We start from the raw sequence: 20,332 nt of genomic DNA, 5'->3' as shown, positions 1-20,332 counted from the left end.
CGGAATGCCATTAGGTCGAAACTAAGCGCTGTCCAGCTGTGATGGGAACAACATCCATGCTAGTCTGATGGGGGCCAAAATGGCTCTACATAGGGGCTACCAACAAACAAAAGTACGGATTGTGATTGTGAGATAGCCGTGTCGGCACACCTCAGGGGCTGCAACGTGAACATCGCTCTGAAATCAGCTTCCCATCAGGCGCACCAGCAGTGCAAATATGAACGAAAAAGAAGTCGTGTTCCCACAAGCGGAAGAATTGGACCATGAATGGATGCCAGATATTGTAGTTGGTATTGATTTTGGGATGACATTTACTGGTATCGAAGACGTGTCTTTTCTCTTCTTCTAAGCACAATATATGCTAATTGTGAAAGGCGTTGCATATTCATGTGCACCTGAATGGCATCCTCCAAAAACTATCCAGCGATGGCCTGGGAAGCTGCCTGGGGAACTTGCCAATAAAGTACCTACGTGTATTCAGTATGAAGAGGGAACAAATACAGTCAAAAACTGGGGGTTCAGTTGCGACCATGACGAGGATGCAGCAGATATTCAAGAGTTCTTCAAACTGCACCTTGCGCCAAACTACCGTGGAAACTACCCTGGCGAGCCGAGCCGTCAGGACGCCCAACGATGGTTCACAGATTATATTCAGTGTATCTATCAGCATGTTGTCTCTCATTTCAACGCCACGATTCCCCAATTCTCTTGCCGTCAAGTCGAGTTTCTTTTCAGTGTCCCGACGACCTGGAAGGATGTGCGGATGGTGGAGGAAACCAGAGCACTACTCAAACGGGCCGTCTGTGCTAAGACACCCGCTCACCATGTCTCAATTGGACTTACCGAAGCGGAGGCAGCTGCAGTCTATGCAGGAAATGAGCATTACAAGGTTTTTTGGTCTCCGTCCATATTTTGCCTGTACCTTTGCAGCTGATTTAACATCTCAATATAGGAGGGTGATACCCTGATTGTCTGTGATTCGGGTGGTGGGACTACGGTATGAAAGTTCCGCTCCAGATACTAAGAGAAGAGAGTCTAATTTCAAAAATAGGACGTAAATGTCTTAAAGCTGATATCACCACTGGGTGAACCAACCCGACTTGAACAGCTTGGACAGGTGGAAGGTAAACCCGTCGCAGAAGGGGTAGCCCAAATTTAATCTGGAAATTGCGATCTGATCATTTTTAGGACAACCCATCGGCTCTGTCTTCATCGATAGGCATGTGCATCAAATTATTTCTCGGAACTTGGAGGGTATACGAGACCACCTGCGATATTCACCTAGTGAGACTGCGTGGAGGATTATCACGGGCCGCTTCCAGCGGTTCAAATGTGGTTTTGGCAGCGAAGCCACATCAACGCCATATCTCAAGTTGGATATTCCTGGTCTGGACCCGGGCTTAGATTTTCCAGAGGAAAAGATATTTGACTCCCAACTGAGCATTGCATGGTAAGAAAAAGGAAATGCTTTTTGGGGAGTATAAGTGCTGAACATAAAGAAGGGCGGACATCCAGCAGGTATTCGATACTAAGATCGACGCTATTTGTTTCCTACTCGACGATCACGTGCGCCAAATGTCGGCTAGGTACCCGTTTGACGAGATAGTAGGTACCAGTACTGGCCAATTAGTACTATTGAATCTTCCAGTCGCTAACGTTTTCCTCAAAGAAATATTTGATTTTGTCCGGGGGATTTGGTAGCTCTCAGTATCTACGAGAGCGCTTAATACAACATTATACGGAATCAGAAAGCGATAACAAGTCTAATACCGGTGGAATTCAGATTCTTGTCGCAGATGAGCCGTAAGTTAATAGAAACGGAGTAATAGAGGGCTTCGATGAGATAAAGGCTAACTTAAAGGCTACAGTCAACTTGTTGTTGTACACGGTCTGGTTTTGGACAGGGTCCAGCAACTCAAAAAAGGTGTAATCACGTTCGGCTCTCGGTGTTCCCCTATGAGCTATGGAATAGTGTGTGATAAACTATATGATCCTGAAAAGCATATTTCAGAGCCCGTTCGACTTGATCCCCGTGACAAGAAGACGTACGTTGTGGACCAAGTTGACTGGCTTGTGATTCAGGTAAGTAGCAAAATCCATCAAGTCATTCCTAATATTTCGAACTAATATCCAACCTCAATGCCACATAGGGAACACCTATTCCATATACTGGATTGACGAAGCAATTTCAGTTGAAGATGGACCCAGGGCAAGAGAGCCGCCCCTGGAAGGTCCATATCGTTATGTCAAGTTTACCCCCCCGAGCAACTACCGCAGAATCTCAGACAGAAAGGGGCCCACAGTGTCTGTCATTTGGATATCCTCACCGAAGGTGTTGATAGAAAGTTGAAGAATCGACACTGGTATAGCATAAAGCCAACATTCTGGCGTACTGTGTTCGACGTGAAGGTGGTTGTTGGGCCCGCCGATCTTTCATTTCAACTTTGGTCCAAGGACAAGAGAATCAGAAGCACTAGTCATGAACCCATCGCTGTGAAATGGATGCCAGCCAAAGATCTAGATTAGAACTGTATTTCTCATTTGACATGTCATAGCTCCTTTGCTGGCAAGATGCATTTGATTTCGAGATCGTGTCATCGTTCGTGAAGTTTGTTCGTGATTCTAGATCCACTAGAAGAATAGCAATTAGATTTAAGCTATGACGGGTTATCTTCGCTCATTATCCCGCAGGCCCCCAACAATAGATGGATTCACAAGCAGACATTTTGCTTCAACGGCAAGGCCTGAATAGTCCTTGAGCGACTCCCATGCTGTAAGCAGAATATTCCCAAACCCCCATCTAGAAGCGACTGTCCGCTCATACGCAGCTTGGAGACAACCGAAGAGAGTCCACTCAATCCCCGCGCCCTAATGAATATGACCGAATACGTGTAGCCTTGGCTGAACCCTCCATTGGGTTTGTAGAAGATAAGGACATCCCTATTTAAGTAAGTCGAGATGAGCAAGTGGTGGTCCATGGGTGATCAGAATGTCAATTCCTTCTGGTACCGAGTTTTCCCATACATCTTGGCTTCGTGTGTATTGAAAGGCCTAGTTTCCGTGGACAGTTGAATAAGGGCTTCTATAAGCCCTGAGTTGTCGACCATTCGGACAGCAGATTGTCGCTTCGTTATTTTCCAAGTAGATTATGTCACCCTAGTCTAGTTTCGCCCGATCTGAGATTGTCCGTATGGATTGGCTATTAAGCTTGGTGTCAAGCAATAGGTCGTGGTTGTCAGCGATGCCGATTTCGATGGGATGGGATAGGGCACGTATTCAGTGAGTGCTTCCTGGCGCTCCTTGAAAGATCCGGATTGTGTCAGATCAACCGTATGAGTAAATAGGAGCTTTATTATTTCAAGTATCTTAAATAACCAGATCTGCTTCTCCGTTACGATCTGCTAATATTTCGAAATTCTCCTATCAAAGCCGGATTTTGCTCTTTTTATCTTAGAAATAAATATTTCGCTCTGTCAAGAAGAATAACTTAATTTATTATAAGTGCCCTAGGATGGTACGACCATATTGAATTTTATTTAGCTTATTTGACAAATTTCCGATATCAGCATCCAGCTTGCCAGCTTCAGTTTCACAGCAAAGAGCAATTAATCTATCACCTTATAGATACACATTGCTGGACTCCAAGAAAAAATTCATCCAAGAAAAGAAAACGTGATTTAGACAGCCCATAGCCTATAAAAATTCCATACTTGCTTTCATCAAAGATAACAACGATTTTCCCTTCTTAAGTTCTAGTTGTACACTCGGCATAAAACGAACGCATTTTCATTGGAATATTGAGTTCAAGCACATGAGTCTCTGAGATACTAGTACAACTAATTGATGTATTGAATGTTTTTCAGATACCCCCCCATCATAATGTAATATTAAAACCAGGTTGTGTACAGCGCCCCACCCTGGACAGGCTTATGAAAAATCAGCCGGGGCAATTTTTTTACCATCTCCTTTATACCTCGGTGATACAAAATATCTTTTACTGGCCACGAAGCCAATTCTCGTCACTTTAAACACTTGGCTCTCCACAGGCTTTGGTCCCTAGCTATATATTCATTGAACTAACCGTCAGATCCGCTGTTTGGCAGCCTATAATTCTCTTTGAACAAGCACCAAGCTAACCAAATTAGATATACTCTAGCGGTTATGGTATTGCTATTTGGCCCGCTCATTACCTGCAACCTTGGCAATATGGGTCACTTGTTTTTATGATATTAATGTGTTATACGGGTTTCCTTCGTATCAACCTCGCGAAGTAGGGGCGGTCAGGGCAGGTGGCTCAAGCTTGCAACAGCTTTGCAGCAATCCTAATTTATCTGCCTGAAATGATCCCGGAGAAACAGCTTTCTAGTCGTCATATCTCAAAATTTCTCGCAAAGCCACGTGGAAGTGAATGGATTAGAATGTTCTCATGATCATTTAACATGATTCTAGGACGCTCCAGCTTTAGGAAGACAACGTAACGGTCATGCTTGAGATATGTTCTGGCGATTACCCTGAATTGGAGGAAACGCTTCGCTATTGAATCAACGAACAATTGTCGTTCTTGTCCATTTTGAAATGCATCTCGAAGCTGAAACAGGTTCATCATGTACTGGGGTATGGGCGACCCGCTATCAAGGAGCTAGTAGACCGGAGAGAGGAATACGACTCGAATGTTGTGAAACTATAGTCTTTCACGAAGAATTTCATTTTTACCCGCGGGGGACTGTAGTAATAGGACTCGCACAAGGTCGCATCGGTCATTTTCTCCCACGATTCCAAGATCCTCGCATCAGCTTCATAAGATCGCACTGTCATGGTATGGGATGCCGACAGCGGTCAGTGCCTACAAACCTTTAAGGGCCATGACCGTCCGGTTAAGTCGGTCGTGTTCTCTCACGATAACAAGGTGCTCGCCTCAGCTTTAGAAGATCGCACTGTCAAGGTGTGGGATGTCCGCAGCGGCCAGTGCCTGCAGTCCTTCAATATTTTAAGAGTTGTTTTAGTGAAATCATTCGACGATACCAACTCCTATCTTGAAACAGACATGGGTACTATCTATTTATCTTCAGTTTCAAAGAGAGTACCGGAAAAAAACCAACCCCGACGTGCCACGATTCAAGAAATATAGTATCATGTCCGATGGCACATGGGTCACTTGGAACTCGCAGCAGCTACTGTAGTTACCACCGGAGTACCGCCCGCTGACTTCTGCTGTGTCGCAATCGGCACTATGTCTTGGCTGTTATTCAGGACGAGTGATATTCTTCACTTTTGATTCCTCTGGACTAATAGATCTCCTTGTTGGGCACTGAATTCCGTTTATATTGAGCTGCACTTATGGAAATCCCTTTGCAAAGTGAGAGTAGGCTCGCTGATGAATCTGACTTAGATTGTTTATCCCATGCACTTCCATTTGTACGCGCAAACACAGGATCAAAACTCTGCTGGTGGGACAAATTTTGGTGCAAGGAGGGTAAATAATTCACCATTTATGTATGTCCTCGGAATCGAATGAGAGCCGATTACTGATGACGTCCATTCACGGTCTGGGTGAGCAGGGTTGGGGGCATACGAGGGAGTCCATCCGCATAGATCGGGCAGTTCATGTCGGTTAGCATCATCAGCATCGTTAAAAGGAGTGTAAGTCATCCCCACAAAGCAGAGAATGCCACTGAGGTGTCTATTAACATACTTGTGTGTTAGCTTCCACGAAGAGTGTTATAGGTGTCAAAAAGAGACGACTGTGGCTGACAGGCTGAGTACTATGATAAGCAGGCTCATGAGTAGTCTGCAGGTAAAGTAAGCAGATAATGCAAGAATGCAAGTCACTATTTCCAAGGTCCGGTGCCGAGTAAGCCCCCTTTCCCAGATCGTCAATTGGACGTAGAACCGGGAATCGACTTTAAATGATGTCAAATCCTCAGGAATAACTTTGAGGACATCTCGCGATTCCGATGTACATTCCTCATTCTCCCGCTTTATCCATAAGAAGGTGGGCGGATAACAGGCATGTTCTTTCGGAAAAATACTCCGCAACTGCATCACTCCATGTCTCAACCTCCCAAGCCACCAATCCAATGCCGTCAATAACATTCTGCTGAGAAGATACTCTATGAGTAGAAGGCCCCCCGGGTTGATCTTTATACCTTTCCTTAGGCATTACAAGGGCTGTATGGAATCTCTCACATGTGTAACCAACGATCACTGTGTGATCGTTAGGCGAGCCTAGGACAAAGCCTTTAGCGAGGACAAATCGGGACTCCCGCTGAGTGCTTTGACGAACAGTGTCTAATGGGACACTCTGTTTCCAAAAGGCAATTTCTGCTTCTTGCGCTCTGGATCTATGCCAAAAGAAGAATAACTGGTCATAGATGACTCTGCTTCAGATAGTTTCTCTTCATATTCTCCTTCAGACTCCCCGTCGAATGATCGCTCCTCAGATGCCTCTCCCTCGGACAAATCCCCCTCAGATAATTCACCCCCAGACGACTCTCCTTCGGATGATTCACCGCTGGGCAGGATAACTAGGACGATCTTATGGTGGAAGATTATGCCCGTGCAGTACGTGTTATGATTGACCCCCGAATGATTTGCCATATTCGTGAACTTGTCTGCCCCAGATGTCGTCAAAAGTCTCCAAGACAGCGTCATATTCCAAGGCTGAGATAAAGAAAATACCAATGGTGAAATGGGAACGATTAGTCGGTCTCGAATAGGAGGAGTGTTCAGTCTTTTCCTCTAGTACGGGCTTCGCTTCAGCTGCAGGTAGTTCCGATGACGAGGTATCTTTGAGAGCGGAGGAGTCCGCGAGGTGCTCATAAGCGAAGCTTGTTTCGATGGAACTTTGGTATCTCGGTCGTGGGTTAACTTTCGCGCTGGCAGATACTTTTCGGATCTGATAGTACTTGTCCTTTTCCAGGTCGTCTGAGACTTTAACTCGAAGGGCTCATCCCCATAGGCGTTCACGGTGCAGGGGTTTACTCTAGCCTTAAGTAGCAGTCTCACGACTTCAATGTTTCTATTTTCTACATTGTCAATAAGAAGAGTGTGTCTTTTGTCGACATCCCAAGTATTAATTACGCAGCCAGCTTCTGTCAGGAATTTTGCGATTGACTCTTGTCCATTTAGGGGTGCGATTTGGAGAGGGGTGTTGCCGGCTTTGTCGGGGACGTTCTATTTCTCAGGACAGTCGCCATAGTGCCTGACAACCAGGTTATAATCTTGCTGGAAACATGCCCTGGCAAGAGGTATTCTACCACTTTGTCGTGCAACATCCTGGGGCGTGCTTGTTCCGTAGGTGAAGCGGACGTGACCTCTCCAGAACTGAGTCGGCGGAGGTGAGTACTGGGCAGAAAAACATCGTTGGTAATCATGCTGAGAAGTTGGATCCGCATGGGTAGGTAGACGATACTCGGGTCCTCTAATGGCAAGGCTGACATTCCCGCCCGGATAGCCCTCACCTCAGTCTCAAACAGGTCCTTCCGTTTTTCGAGATTTTCTTGCGATAAAGGCATTTTGTCTTTATTCTCATCGCTAGAGCTCGGAAAATGGGGTGTTGAAGTGAAGCTTTCAAAAGGAATTGGGGACGTTTCCTAATCGTTGTAACCAGACGACAAAGGCACATATATACCTAAGTATCATCAGGAAGTTTAGTTACTCCATCAACGGCGGTAGTCACATCGCTTGCCCAGAAGATGTCGGCAGATTTCCAGAGGTTGGCACGGTCCCGTTGGTCAGACTCGTACAGCGAGCCTCGACTCCCCAAAATATGACCGGTAGAGCTGTTGTCTTTTATCACTGGTGACAGATTCGGGTTTTCTGCCTCTTCACTGACCATTTCCAACCAATTTTTCATACCCAACTGCTCTGAACTACCACGTGCTGCTTTATCAAGAGCATTCTCCGTTAACTGATGTAGCTGGCCGTGTGTTAAATTGGCCGATTCCCCAAGATCTGAGCCGGCAATGCTTCCTGAATCTGTAGTCAGGGATGACACTCCCAATGAACCCGATGCGGCGTCCGACAGGGATCTATCAACGTCAAAATACGGATGTTTTTTGAAATAGTTACCGTAGTCTTCCTCTTCCTGTTCTTCCCCCAAGCGTTCGGTCGGAGCCCACGGCAACGACCCCAGCGAGAATGAGTGAACATGCTCAGCTGTGTGGTCGATCAGAACGTTTTGATCATCACTCTGAAAAACGCAGAGTGGACACGCGGTAATTTTGAGAGGGACTTTACGCCGCCATGCCGAAAGTAGCATGGGTATCTGCTGTGGCCTAACTCCCTTGCTATGCTGCTGTTCCAGGTGTGCAGTGAACTCAGTCGATTCCTTAAAGGTGGCACTGATATTCTTTTGGGAGCACGCATGACAAACCCACTGCTCCGTACCCCCGTGTGCTTTGTCCATGTGGCTTAACCAGGTCTCCTTCGTCATATAAAATTTCTCCATCTCAAGGCAATCCTCGATAATGCACGTGTATGGTAAAATATCTGCCATCAGATGCTTCCTGTCCAGAAAACCGAACAAATTAGGCCAGCGCACTAGTTTTAGGAAGGTAAACTTACTTCCACTGGCTGCTTTGCCTTACGGAAGCAGGAAGGGACTGGCAGCAACAAGGACAGGTGAAAAGCAATTGACGATCGTGGATAGCCGGAGGCTTTGGGTACGTGATTCGAGAGCTTGTTACTGACAAGACCGTCGTTACAGCCGTCATTACCGGCAAGGGTGGAAGGACAATCGGCTCATCCATCACCGTGGCAGTTGTGGTACTTTGAGTTTGCGGGTCCTTCTTCGAAACTATCTTCTGTTCCTGCAAAGAGGTAGTCGTCTGGGCGACATCTGGATTTGGCTTTTGGTTTACTAACGTTGGCTCCTCACTTTGCGTGTTTTTTGGGCGTCCGTAATTAATTCCTAATTTCTGAGCATGTTTCTGGGCATATAAGAAGCGACTACGCCGCCGTAAATTTGCATCGATCAGCCGTAACTGTATCTTTGTCAATCGTGCAGTGTCAAGCTGCTGTTTGTTTGAATCTGAATTCCCATTTTCGTCAGGATGCACCAGGAGAAGGAGTTCAAGGTGTTGTCGCAGGGAGCAAATCTGGGAACAACTGGGATCAAATGAGGAGTCGGCTTTTTGCAGTCGAGACCGTGTCCCGGCTTTTCGGATCGCAACGGTAAGCCTTGTAATTTGACTCAAACTGTCTTCAACATCTGTCAACCTGGCTAACTCCTTGTCAGACAGCTCCACGGTGGTATAGATTTCACTAGCTAGTGCGTTGTGTCAGATTGCGAAGGGAGCTCCATGTAAGGTGGCACAGATACGTACCTCCAGCTATACATCTATGTATCAGAATCTTCAACATCAACAAGAGATTGATAAGGATAGTGTGCGCTTCCGGGTTGGCGCGTAGTCGATGATCCAGTGAGGCTTTCCCCATCGTATAGGCGCCGACGCCAGTAGACCAGAGATTGAAATCGGCCAGCCTATTTTCAGCCCATTCATTTTGCATTAACCGTGGAGCTGCTATCGCTATCCTAAATGTGAGTCGACATGCTGTGGCAGCTTCAAGGATCGTAGAGGGTTCAGACATGGCAGGCGTTCCTGCTCACAGCAATATGCCGGCTTGTAGGGGTAAAGGAGTTATCAACGGAGTCTCAAAATTATGAGAATCAACATTATCGTACTTTTGATTCTCTCAGACAAACTAACGCGCCTTCGCTTACAGGGATCTGTTTACCCCTCAGTGCTAGGTCAGCAAACCCGTGGGCGGGTTGTCATCTGGGAAACCCTGTTGGAATATCCGGTTGCTGAGATAATAATGAGGCTGGGATCAAGTGCATACATTCCTACCTCTCGCTTCACTTGTATCTTAGACGTGCAACATAACACACAATCAACTCCCCTCAATAACATGAACATTGAAGCATCACTTGATAAATCCACAAAGGTCAAAACCCGTGGTGGGTTGCCCGTGGGCGGGTAAAGAAAATGAAAACATAGCCCAAGCCCGCGCTTGGCGAGGTCTACCCCTCACTACGAGGCTGTTACTTCTGTTACTTCTCGACACGTGATCTGACTGTCGCTTTTCAGCTTTGATCTTCTTCTTCCAGAGAAAGCCCATCACTACCGGCAGGTGAAAGAAGGGGGTGATATTAGTAGCATCTAAATGGCCGAGATACAGAATCTGTGCCAGGATGTCTTTCCCTGGATTAGCAAGCAAGCAATATGTCTCGGCCAGGAAAGGCAGGATAACCGCTTCGCCCAGCTGGGTGGGGAACTCTTCATCTTGAGTCAACAAATCCACTTTTCAAGAGGTATGGAACCCAAGTTGGTCAAAATTGCAGGGCTGGTTAACACGTCTTGTACTGTGAGTTATTGGTCAGTTTGCCGCACCGTGCCCGAAACTTACCACTGGGGGAAATGATAGATACCGACAACCAAACGCGTGAGAAACGCCGGGTTGTTGGATGCACTTTGGAGGATATCGGAGTGCAAGGACTCGAAAACCCCTGCTGAGGGAATTTTAATTAACGAAGTTCGACGCAGTCTGCCACATTTCATCCAGGAGAACCCGGAGTATCCTTCCCTCTTACGTTTCATCGCCGATTGCCTGCACACAACCGAGTTACCGGATGGCCTTCCGATCCCTGATGAGCAAGCGCATCTGAATAACAAGGATACTCAGTATCCAGCGCAGGTGAACGACACCCTTTATACACAACTCCGATTGTATTCAACCTGCTCGTGTAGCACGCAACATCTGGAATATGCGCGGCTGCGACTCGATCCTGAACATGGTATTGAAGATGATGCGGACATCCCATTTGATCTGTTGTTTTCGGCGGGGGACACATCGTGTCGTACAACCAACTGTCATTCACGGTGGCAGGAAGCCAAAATATTCGTTGCTCGGTATGACGATTTGAGAACTTCTGGGAACGGTGAAGCTAGCTAACATTGTCCTTTTCACGCGTGCATAGACGAAATGAACTATCGAGGAAGAGCCGAGTCTCGTTCGCACCCGAAAGTCCATCACAATCACCCAGGACGAGGCGCAAGCTGCGTTCGCCGAGTCGTGCCAGGAAGGTCGAGATCGGAGAGTTTTGCAGGCTTATCGCTAGCGAGAAAAACCAAGCCATCCATTTCCACATTCACAATAACGAGATGAAGCTCGCGGACACTGCCCAAGGGGTTATCTGGCGAAAATTTCTTCCACAGCCCAGTGTCCCTCTTGCAGAATGGCTGGAACAGACCCTGCATCTCTCAAATAGAGTGAAGGTAACGCTAGCATACACTATTGCAAGATCGGTGTGGCAGTACTATAACTCCTATTGGATGACGAAACCGTGGACACATGAGAATATCCAAATGATGAAGGAGACTATCAGCGATCGAAACCAGATCAGACCGCATCCTTACTTCACGACGAAACTTCACAAGTTCAAGTGTCAGAAATTGGACTACTGCGTCGCGGATGATCTCTTCCATTTGTATCCAAGTATTCTTGCGCTCGGGGTTGTTCTCATTGAGATTGCAACCAAACAGCCTTTCCGACCGGAGAGCCCCCATTACATCTGGGACGAAACCACGATCAATGATTACTACGAGTGGGCATGGACCACGGCAAATCTCAGTAAACTGAGGAACACAATCGGAGCTGCTTATGAATCAGTAGTCAACAACTGTCTCGACAGCGAACTATTCAGACTCGACTCCATTGACCCGTCGAGATCCGACAACGATCTTCAAAGCAGACAGTCTATTCTCTATGAAAAGGTCGTGCTGCCTCTTCAGGAGCTATATCATGCCTACAAAGATGACTGGGAAATCCAGGATATCTCCAGGTCGGTACTTACCCTCCCTAGAAACTTCCAAGGTTGCAAATTCCTCTGATAGAATAACCCTGACTCTTCCGATAACTTTTCCAGCCTAGCCAACTTGAACCTAGGGTCGATGTATATTACTAACCAAGCCCAACGGGACGAGGCCGAGAACTCCGAAGTGACAACCGCAACGCAAACCTTCCCGCATATAACAACGCTTCAATCAGATCCTCCCTCTGCAATGCCAAATCCAATGGATTACAATGTAGGTTGGATTTGCGCCATAACTACAGAATACGTCGCCGCCCAGGCATTTCTCGACGAAAGGCATGACTGGCCCGGGTATTTTCCGCCTCTTACCAAAAATGACTACACTTTGGGTAGAATTGGGAAGCACAACGTCGTCATCTCTGTTCTTCCAATGGGAGAGTATGGCATCTCCTCGGCAGCACGAGTGGCGGAGGAGATGACGCATAGCTTCCCAAACATTCGCATTCGTCTCATGGTCGGTATCGGTGGTGGCGTGCCAAGCTCAAAGCATGATATCCGCCTCGGAGATGTGGTAGTCAGCATTCCCAACAATGGCCAGGCCGGTGTGCTTCAGTATGACTTTGGCAAGTCGATACAAGGCCAAAGCTTCAAGATGACTGGTCGCCTCGACCAGCCACCCACTGCCTTACGTTCCGCCGTAGGTGGACTAGTAGCTCAGTATGAGAGCAAAGGCCACCAGCTTCAGAATACAGTTGACGAAGCCCTAAAAGAAGACCCCACGTCTACAAAAAAGATATGGTCGCCCGGATCCAGCTAGTGATCGGCTATATCGAAGTCATATTCTCCACCCTTCAGACGGTGGGTCGTGTGCTTTGGAGTGCGGCGATGATCCATCGCGCATAGTTTCGCGACGACCACGGACTAAAGCCGATGATGATCCCGCGATTCATTACGGGTTGATAGCATCGGGTAATCAACTCATGACGGACGCCTTGATTCGAGACAAACTGGGAATTCAAGACGATATTCTGTGCTTTGAAATGGAAGCAGCAGGGCTCATGAATAACTTTCCTTGCCTCGTGATTCGCGGGATCTGCGATTACGCTGACTCCCACAAGAACAAAACGTGGCAGGGGTATGCAGCGATGGTCGCAGCAGCGTATGCCAAGGACCTTTTATATAGAATCGCCTCCCAATAGAGAGGGCAGTGGGCGAAGATGAATATTTCGAGAGAACACCGCCCTGATCTGCACCTTCCTACGGTGGACTAGAACCTACTCAGGATGGAATAGATTGGATACTCTTTTCAATCTCAGGTAGGTACTGCCATTAAAAGGTCAATAATGGCGGGCAACATGTTGGAGAGTTTTGGCGCTGTATTACTTAATCCTCTTACAGAAGATAGTCTATATAATCTGCCTCTAACTAAATGAAAAACCTATTCTCGTAAGTTAACCCTACCTACAGTACCTAATTCTAGGGATACTCCTACTTACTTTCGTCAGTAGCGCTTAACAATAGTAATACCTAGTAAGGTCCTTGGTACGAAGTTTAGAGGTAGCCATCCAGAACAACAGAAATATTCCAGTCTAGCTTGAGTTTCCTTATAAAGGATAGAGTCAGTCTAGTATTAGTGCTTATCTTCCTAAACTAGCTAAATAAGCAGAGGTACCATTGAGAAAAGTAAGGATTAATAACCAAGGTACGGATCTAGAGTCATGGACAATAAGGTTACCGAAGTTAATTTAAGGAGTAAGCATTGGTAGTAAAGAGAGACTTAGGTTCACTGAGAGAGGGAGAGAGAGAGCAGAGGCATCTTATAAGCACCCAGCGAGATAAGACAAAAAGAGAGGGCCTCTATACAGGGCTGCAAAGGGAAGCCATTGTCAGCGTCGTTTGGTAGCAGGTAGAATCGTAGGGAAGTAAGTAAATATCGAACAGACGCCAATCTCGTCGCCAGACGGTGACTAAGAGTGTTGGGTGGGTACAAAATAGATGGGTACTGGAAAGGGGGGCGGTCAAGCGGCGGCTCGTTTTCCAAAGTTGCGGGTGGAAAGGCGGCCGTTTCTGGCGCCAAAAGCGGCCATTTTCGGCGTCGATTTCACCGGTCCTCATATTCACTTCGTAATTATGGCTCTGCCTATGCGAAGGCACATTTTTCCAGATATCTCAGTGCCACAAGCCAAAATCAGCCGTTGCCTGTATTACGTGCCTGACCATATAACCTACAACCGTCTATTCCATTTGTACCATGCGATTATAAGAGCATCTCTCTCTTCTTTCTTCCTCAGCTCTATATTATTTCATTAATACTATATAATATCCAATTTATCTTAAGTCATTATACGTAGAGTTATGGATAAGGAGGTCTGATCTATATATTTGTGGTCTTTATTGAGTTCGCAGACCACCATGCTCCCTCAATTTTCCTTCCTCCTCCTTTTCCAAGAGGCGCTCTCATCTGATTGTTTTAATGCATCGTGACAGGTCAAATACCACGAGTTGGGCCCTCCGGGATAGGATTATTCATCGTTCACACAACACGAAGCGCACTAATGCCTCATGCACCGTGACTGAACCTATCATGGCTCGTTGCGTGGAGCCAATCACAATAGTGATTGTTTGCGAGGCTGAGCGAGAGACGCGCCTAAATCTGCGATCGATTGGGCCTGTCTCGACAAAGTTTCCACTTCGACGCTAACCACCCTTACCGTGCCAGCAGAATGTTAACAAAATTCCGTGCGAAACTCAGTCGCAGCAAGCTGAAAGACGCGGACACGGTTGTGCAGCGCCCCCACCATGTCAGCCGTGCGGATGGGAGCGACAAGACACACAATAGCGAGGTAAACACGGCCCACGACGTCCTCACCGTGAGCAACAACGAGACACCCGTAGCGATACCCGATAATTATGACCCGTCTGTGTCACCCGAGGCCAAGAGAGACAGTGAACAGGACCGGCTGTGGGATATGGCATTTTCCAGCCTGGATGACGATACCAAGGCCCTGCTGGATCCGGGGGATACTATAAACCCGGAAGACGCGATCGAGCGAGTAAAGAAAGACATCGAGGAGAAGTACGAGGAGTATAAGAAAGGGGGATTGCAGATTCGGAAGCGCAACGGATCCTCGTTCAATTTCCGAGATGCCACTAGTCGCATCTTGAGCGCTGTACTTAAGGCCAAGCCGATCTTTTCGTCGGTCGCATCTTTGGATCCAACAGGTCATGGTATGCAAACATCTCTGAGCAAAGGTCACATATGGACATGGGGCTGATCATACATGCAGCTTCCTCCGCGTGGACGATTATATCGCTGGGATTGACGGTAAGGAGGAGTCGCCAAGCGGTGTACAGTATGTATGTCGGATCTGACCTTGACTGATAGATGGTTGAAAATGATATCGACCGCCGAGACGCTATTTTCGAAGCATGCGAGTTCCTCGCCGACAAACTCGCCTATTACTCGATTATTGACGATTATTGCTGGAGACACCGGGGTCAAACTCACGAGAGAATCCGACAGTCTCTGATCGGTATTTACACCGCAATCTTCTGTTATACTGCCGAGGTGAAGAAGAGGAGCAATGAGAATTACGGAGGTATCGTCAATACGACCAATATCTCAACTTATTAAAGTCTGTGACTGACAGCTATGAAGTTCGCCTGGTAAAAGGCTTGGTGGCAATGACTGAACAACCTCTTGCCAAGCTGAAAACAGCTGTGATCGATCATGGACAGATTGTAGATCGCTGGGTCAATTGTTCAACTTATATAGGTCAGGAACTCCCCCCGTGGCTTTGGTGCAGATAATTGAATGGCGGCTGATAATCAAAAAGATCAGATGGAAGCCGGCGAAGCGATCCTCCAACGCATCGACGAAACCGTCAGTCGACTCAAGGCAATTCAAGATAAAACATTGAGTATGGTGATACCGCATTCCCCAAAGCACTGTCACTGATAATCCCAGGTGCGGAGGAGGAAAGGATTCTTGACTGGCTCTCCAGGGCATCCTTTTCTGATATTCAAAACGGCCACCAAGAACGTCGGGCCGCAAACACGGGCGACTGGTTTCTCGACACAGCTCCGTACCAGGATTGGATAGAGAACCCCGGAATTCTATATTGGTTGCATGGCGTGGGTGAGTTTTGCCCAATACCGTGATAAGTGCGTAATTGACCAAATGGGAATAGCTGGCTGCGGAAAATCAATTATTTGGTATGAACCCTTGCCGTTGGTGACCAAGTTAAGATCATTAGGCTAACACTCACCAGCTCCACGATTATCAAGGACATTAAGAAACACTGTCAAAAGCCCTCTAGCACGCCCCGCCACCTTGCCTACTGGTACTTTCAATTTAGTAATGGCGAGACGCAAGAGATACCCAACGTTCTCAAGTCCCTGCTTCGCCAGCTCAGCTCAGCACCCCTCCCCCCCTTCAATTACCAAGCTTTGGGAGTCGCACAGTCGACCCGGTACCAAGCCAGACCAACAGACCCTCTGTGAAGCTCTGGATGAGGCCCTTCGGGACCTGGAGGGCCAGGTATTCCTAGTCCTTGATGCGCTGGATGAGTGTCCTAATGCCCCCGGCCGGTATCAAAGAAACTTCGCATTAGACTTTCTACTCAAGCTGCAAGCCTCTCACCCGACAAAGCTCCACATCCTGGCAACCAGTCGGCCCGAGCCTGATATCCGGTCCCGGTTTGAGGGCTGTAGGACATTAGACCTGGAGATGAAATTGGGTGGCGACGTTGAAACGTTTGTTCGTGCGCAAGTGGCCGGGGGTCCAATCAAAGAATTTGATTCGTCCATTCAGAACAAAGTTATTGAAAAGTTATTGGATACGCCAGAACGGTACGTTCCAGGGCTACTACCTAAGAAGCTCTATTTGATCATAATACTAAACTAAATTTCTGGTAGACGCTTCCGTTGGGCCGATTTACAGATCAAGCGGCTCGAGGAGTGCTTTGACGAAGATGAAATCAATCACGCACTGGAAACGATTCCTGATTCCCTCGAGGCAACATACAGAGACATCCTCAACAGGATGGCAGAGAAAAATCGAGTTCGAGCGTGCAAAATCCTAATGTGGATAAGCATGTCTATTGTACCTGTTACGTTAGATACAGTCGCTGCAGCAGTGCACCTGCCATCTCCAAACCATATTATCAACATCTGCACGACGTCTCTTGTCACCGTGAACACCGCAGATGACACGGTCAAGCTCGCTCACTTTTCCGTCCAGGAATTCTTGGTTCTGGAGGACGCCCAGCAGCCAGGTAGCCACGAATGGTATCAGTTTTCTATACCAGCGGCCCATTACAATTTGGCAGTCACGGCGTTACAGTGCCTTCTTGACAGAAATGAGCCTATTCCAATGAAACATGCTCTCAAAGAGTCTTTCCTGGTCTATGCTGCCCGCTATTGGGATGAGCATGTGGCAAAGGTGGGGGATCTTTCGAATCACCCAGTCTTACTTCGCCAGATCGAAGGTCTTCTCAGTGAAGAGTTCTCGCAGAGCTACCTCAACTGGCTCAATGTATTGGCACCAAAATACGATAATGATATATTGAAGTTGCGTCTGGACGAAGGCCAGATGACTTTAGAAGAGTGCCATCCGCCTATATATCATGCTGCAGGTCTGGGACTGGAGGATGTGGTGGTGAAGCTTCTTGGCCAAGGCGTTGATCCCTTGGTTAGCTCGAGTGCATGGAACTTCAAACCCGGCCGTTCGCTCATCGTCGCTGCTCGTAACGGTCACCTTAATATTCTCGAGAAGATGCTCGAAAGGTGCGGACATGTCCCGCAGGAGGTGGCTGAAGAGATAATACAGAATGTCGACCATCGGGAGGCCGGAAGCGAGTGGCTGGAGCGCATCATGCAAGCATTGTGGATATGCGGTGCCTTCTTCGAGCAATCGCAAGATCGCACGAAGGTGATAAGTCACAGGTTGGTACTTGCTGCGATTATGAATGAACATGCAGGTTTAGAGTCGATGCGCTTCTTTCTTGATCGGCAGCAGGAATCGTTGGTGACGATTGCCACCGACACCAAAATATTCTGGGAAACCGTGCGGATCCACACAGCCAATGCGGCTCGAATATTAGAGCTGCTGTTTGAAAGACAATTGACAGATATTTGGTTCAACAGTCTGGATTTCTTAGGATACTTGGCAGGCAACCCGCATACGTATGCCTTGTTCAAACAAATCATTCAACACGAGAAAATGAGGCTAAAGCTTGGTGACGCTATAGCCCACGCTGTGGCGAGATACGGGACATCTCAAGCAATGGGAACAGTCATTCAGATTCTGGAACCCAATTTCGAAGTCACCGAGAAAATACTGCTGCTTGCTGTTGAGAATCGTGGAAGCGGACCCGAGGTACTCCGTCAGCTTCTGGGAATTGGAGGCTCCAGACAATTCAGCCACAAACTGCTTTTTACCGCAGCAAACAACTATCACAACTGTCTCGAGCTTCTCAATATTTTACTTGACGAAGTTGGTCCCCACTTTCCAATCGGTGAAGAAGTCATGATTGCGATAGTACCTAATCAAGACGCCGTGGAGATAATTACCAATTTCTTGACAAGGCAGCAGGCTGGATTTGTAGTCTCTGAGAGAGTAATAACTAGTGCGATCAGCAATTGGAACTTCGCAGTTGATATCCTTCAGCTGCTTATGAAAAATGGAGGATCGGATATTCAAGTGACCGATGAAATGATATGCGCGGCAGCAGCCAAAAAATTTCAGGGAGATTCGGTACTGAAATACTTATCCGACGTTAACGGGCCCTACTCACACATACCGAACGAAGCATTTTTGAAGGCCGTGGAAAGCCCGCGAAGTCTGGAGATCCTCTTCGCCCTGCAGCCTGGAACCCGTGTTTCTGACGAAATGTTTATCGCGGCCTGCCAAGATCGCGAGGCCATGTCACTTCTTTTGGGCCAGCAGTATGAGTCTCTTCCCATCGAGAAAATGTTGGAAGAGATAGGTCGTTATGGATACCTTACGGCGGGCGCCTTTGATGTACTCTTGAGTCGACAAGTCATTGAGATGAATGAATGGGTGCTGGAAAGGGTCGCTTGCAACAGGGTAGTAATGGGGGATGTCCTGGCCAAGCACCCAAATGTGGCCATCACACAAAAGGCCTTCGAAAATGCAGCGAAGTCAGGATCTCCAGAGCTTGTGCGGGCAATTCTTGAAACCAGGTTCGACGGTCTCACTGTCACGGAACAGGTCATGGAGGCCCCTTTTGATACCAGTGCAGTCGCGGGTCTCAATGAATTTACGACAAGTATGCTAAAAGTGTTCATTGTTCGTCTCGGGTCAGAGGTTCCCATTACAAAGAACCTTCTCCAAATTGCCTGTGAATATGAGGACATGAGACCCTTGAAATTGCTGCTAGACCAGCGACGCAAGATAGACCTTCAGTCAGTTTGGGAAAGGATATGGCAGGCTGAAAAGTCTAAACGATGGAAGCTTAGAGTGACAGATATTCTGTTGCAATATGAGACACTTGTTGTTTCTGAAGCCATGTTGGAAGCAATTCCTTTCGATTGGAAGGAGACGGACAAAGACCGATCTGAGCCAAGTGATACAGATGGAGACGATTCTGATTTTGAGACACTGATTCAGTTCAGTCTCAAGAAGAGCATAGCTATTGTCGAGACCGAAAGAGTCGTGGAACTTGTCGTGCAACGATGCTCCGAGGAGACCGTCAAGGAGTTTCTTGATTCCAAGCCGAATCTGAAAATAACTGAGAAGACCCTCCGAGCCGCAGAGAAAAATTCAGTTGCGATGAAGGAACGTTTGGCCGCATTGTCTGTTGTCGAAAAGATCAAATGATGCTTGGGTCCCTCCTGAGATCTGTGAATATGCAGGGCGGCTATCGGGACTGCGAGAGGCCAGAATTGTTGCTAAGACTGTTGTTGGTTTACCGAAAGTGTCAGCCGTTAACGCACGGCTGACACTTTCGGTAGAGGATCTGATGCCTTGCTCAACGAGTTCGTCCAGTGGGGATTGATGGCGGTTAGGCGGTTTGCGAGACTTAAGGATGCTATCGGGTGCGATCCAATTCAATTCTATTGAATTAAGATTATAGTAACCTGATGCAGCCTAACGTAAAACTTATGTCTATGCAGGTGTTTCCTCCATAATAAATCAGAGCCTGTCCAAACAATCAAGATATGACCATGACCATGACCATGACCATAACCATAAACATAGCCCTAAACTGTTTGTATGTAAAAATAGCACGCAAAAAAGGGCTCAGCTCGTCAGCTAAGCCCAGCTACCTGAACTCAGCCCATCTTAGCTCAACCTAGCTTGCGAGTGCCAGAAGATCGTGGCTCAAAAAGTAACCTGACTCACCCTATCTGGGCAGAACAATGTGACATGCTACTTTTGATCTACACACATTGCACTTTAATACCTCAAATCAAAACCGTAATCCCTTTATACTCTCAGGTCTTTTATTAATCACTAGTGGTCCCGCGTCCATATTCGGATGGCAAGGCTAT

General features: G+C 47.3%; 4 protein-coding genes across 4 annotated transcripts; 3 read left to right on the top strand and 1 right to left on the bottom strand.

Annotated features, from left to right (window-relative positions):
• Positions 1-217: 217 nt before the first annotated feature.
• N7481_002804 (Hsp70 family protein) lies at positions 218-2,526 on the top strand (the record flags this gene model as incomplete). Its single annotated transcript, XM_057262023.1, is given in 11 exon segments — positions 218-317; positions 375-889; positions 953-997; positions 1,052-1,124; positions 1,189-1,450; positions 1,503-1,605; positions 1,670-1,803; positions 1,869-2,082; positions 2,151-2,191; positions 2,209-2,231; positions 2,252-2,526. 11 exon segments carry the CDS (start codon positions 218-220, stop codon positions 2,524-2,526), a joined length of 1,785 nt encoding a protein of 594 aa, XP_057126955.1.
• Positions 2,527-6,738: 4,212 nt separating this feature from the next.
• N7481_002803 (ankyrin repeat domain-containing protein) lies at positions 6,739-9,510 on the bottom strand (the record flags this gene model as incomplete). Its single annotated transcript, XM_057262022.1, has 5 exons — positions 6,739-7,173; positions 7,257-7,592; positions 7,658-8,507; positions 8,566-9,268; positions 9,327-9,510. The coding sequence occupies 5 exons, from the start codon at positions 9,508-9,510 to the stop codon at positions 6,739-6,741; spliced, it is 2,508 nt and encodes an 835-aa protein (XP_057126954.1).
• Positions 9,511-11,369: 1,859 nt separating this feature from the next.
• Positions 11,370-12,632, top strand: N7481_002802 (uncharacterized protein; the record flags this gene model as incomplete). The annotated part of the gene is made up of 2 exons (XM_057262021.1): positions 11,370-11,877; positions 11,935-12,632. 2 exons carry the CDS (start codon positions 11,370-11,372, stop codon positions 12,630-12,632), a joined length of 1,206 nt encoding a protein of 401 aa, XP_057126953.1.
• Positions 12,633-14,538: 1,906 nt separating this feature from the next.
• Positions 14,539-19,658, top strand: N7481_002801 (uncharacterized protein; the record flags this gene model as incomplete). The annotated part of the gene is made up of 9 exons (XM_057262020.1): positions 14,539-15,043; positions 15,103-15,140; positions 15,201-15,414; positions 15,652-15,735; positions 15,783-15,953; positions 16,006-16,030; positions 16,087-16,158; positions 16,211-16,666; positions 16,733-19,658. The coding sequence occupies 9 exons, from the start codon at positions 14,539-14,541 to the stop codon at positions 19,656-19,658; spliced, it is 4,491 nt and encodes a 1,496-aa protein (XP_057126952.1).
• Between the last annotated feature and the right edge of the window lie 674 nt (positions 19,659-20,332).

The sequence above is a fragment of the Penicillium waksmanii genome, assembly GCF_028829765.1.
Source record: "Penicillium waksmanii strain IBT 27052 chromosome Unknown utg000002l:1.0-3326099.0:1.0-3328782.0, whole genome shotgun sequence".
NCBI classification, from domain to species: Eukaryota; Fungi; Ascomycota; class Eurotiomycetes; order Eurotiales; family Aspergillaceae; genus Penicillium; species Penicillium waksmanii.
This window is presented reverse-complemented; position numbering and strand designations above follow the sequence as displayed.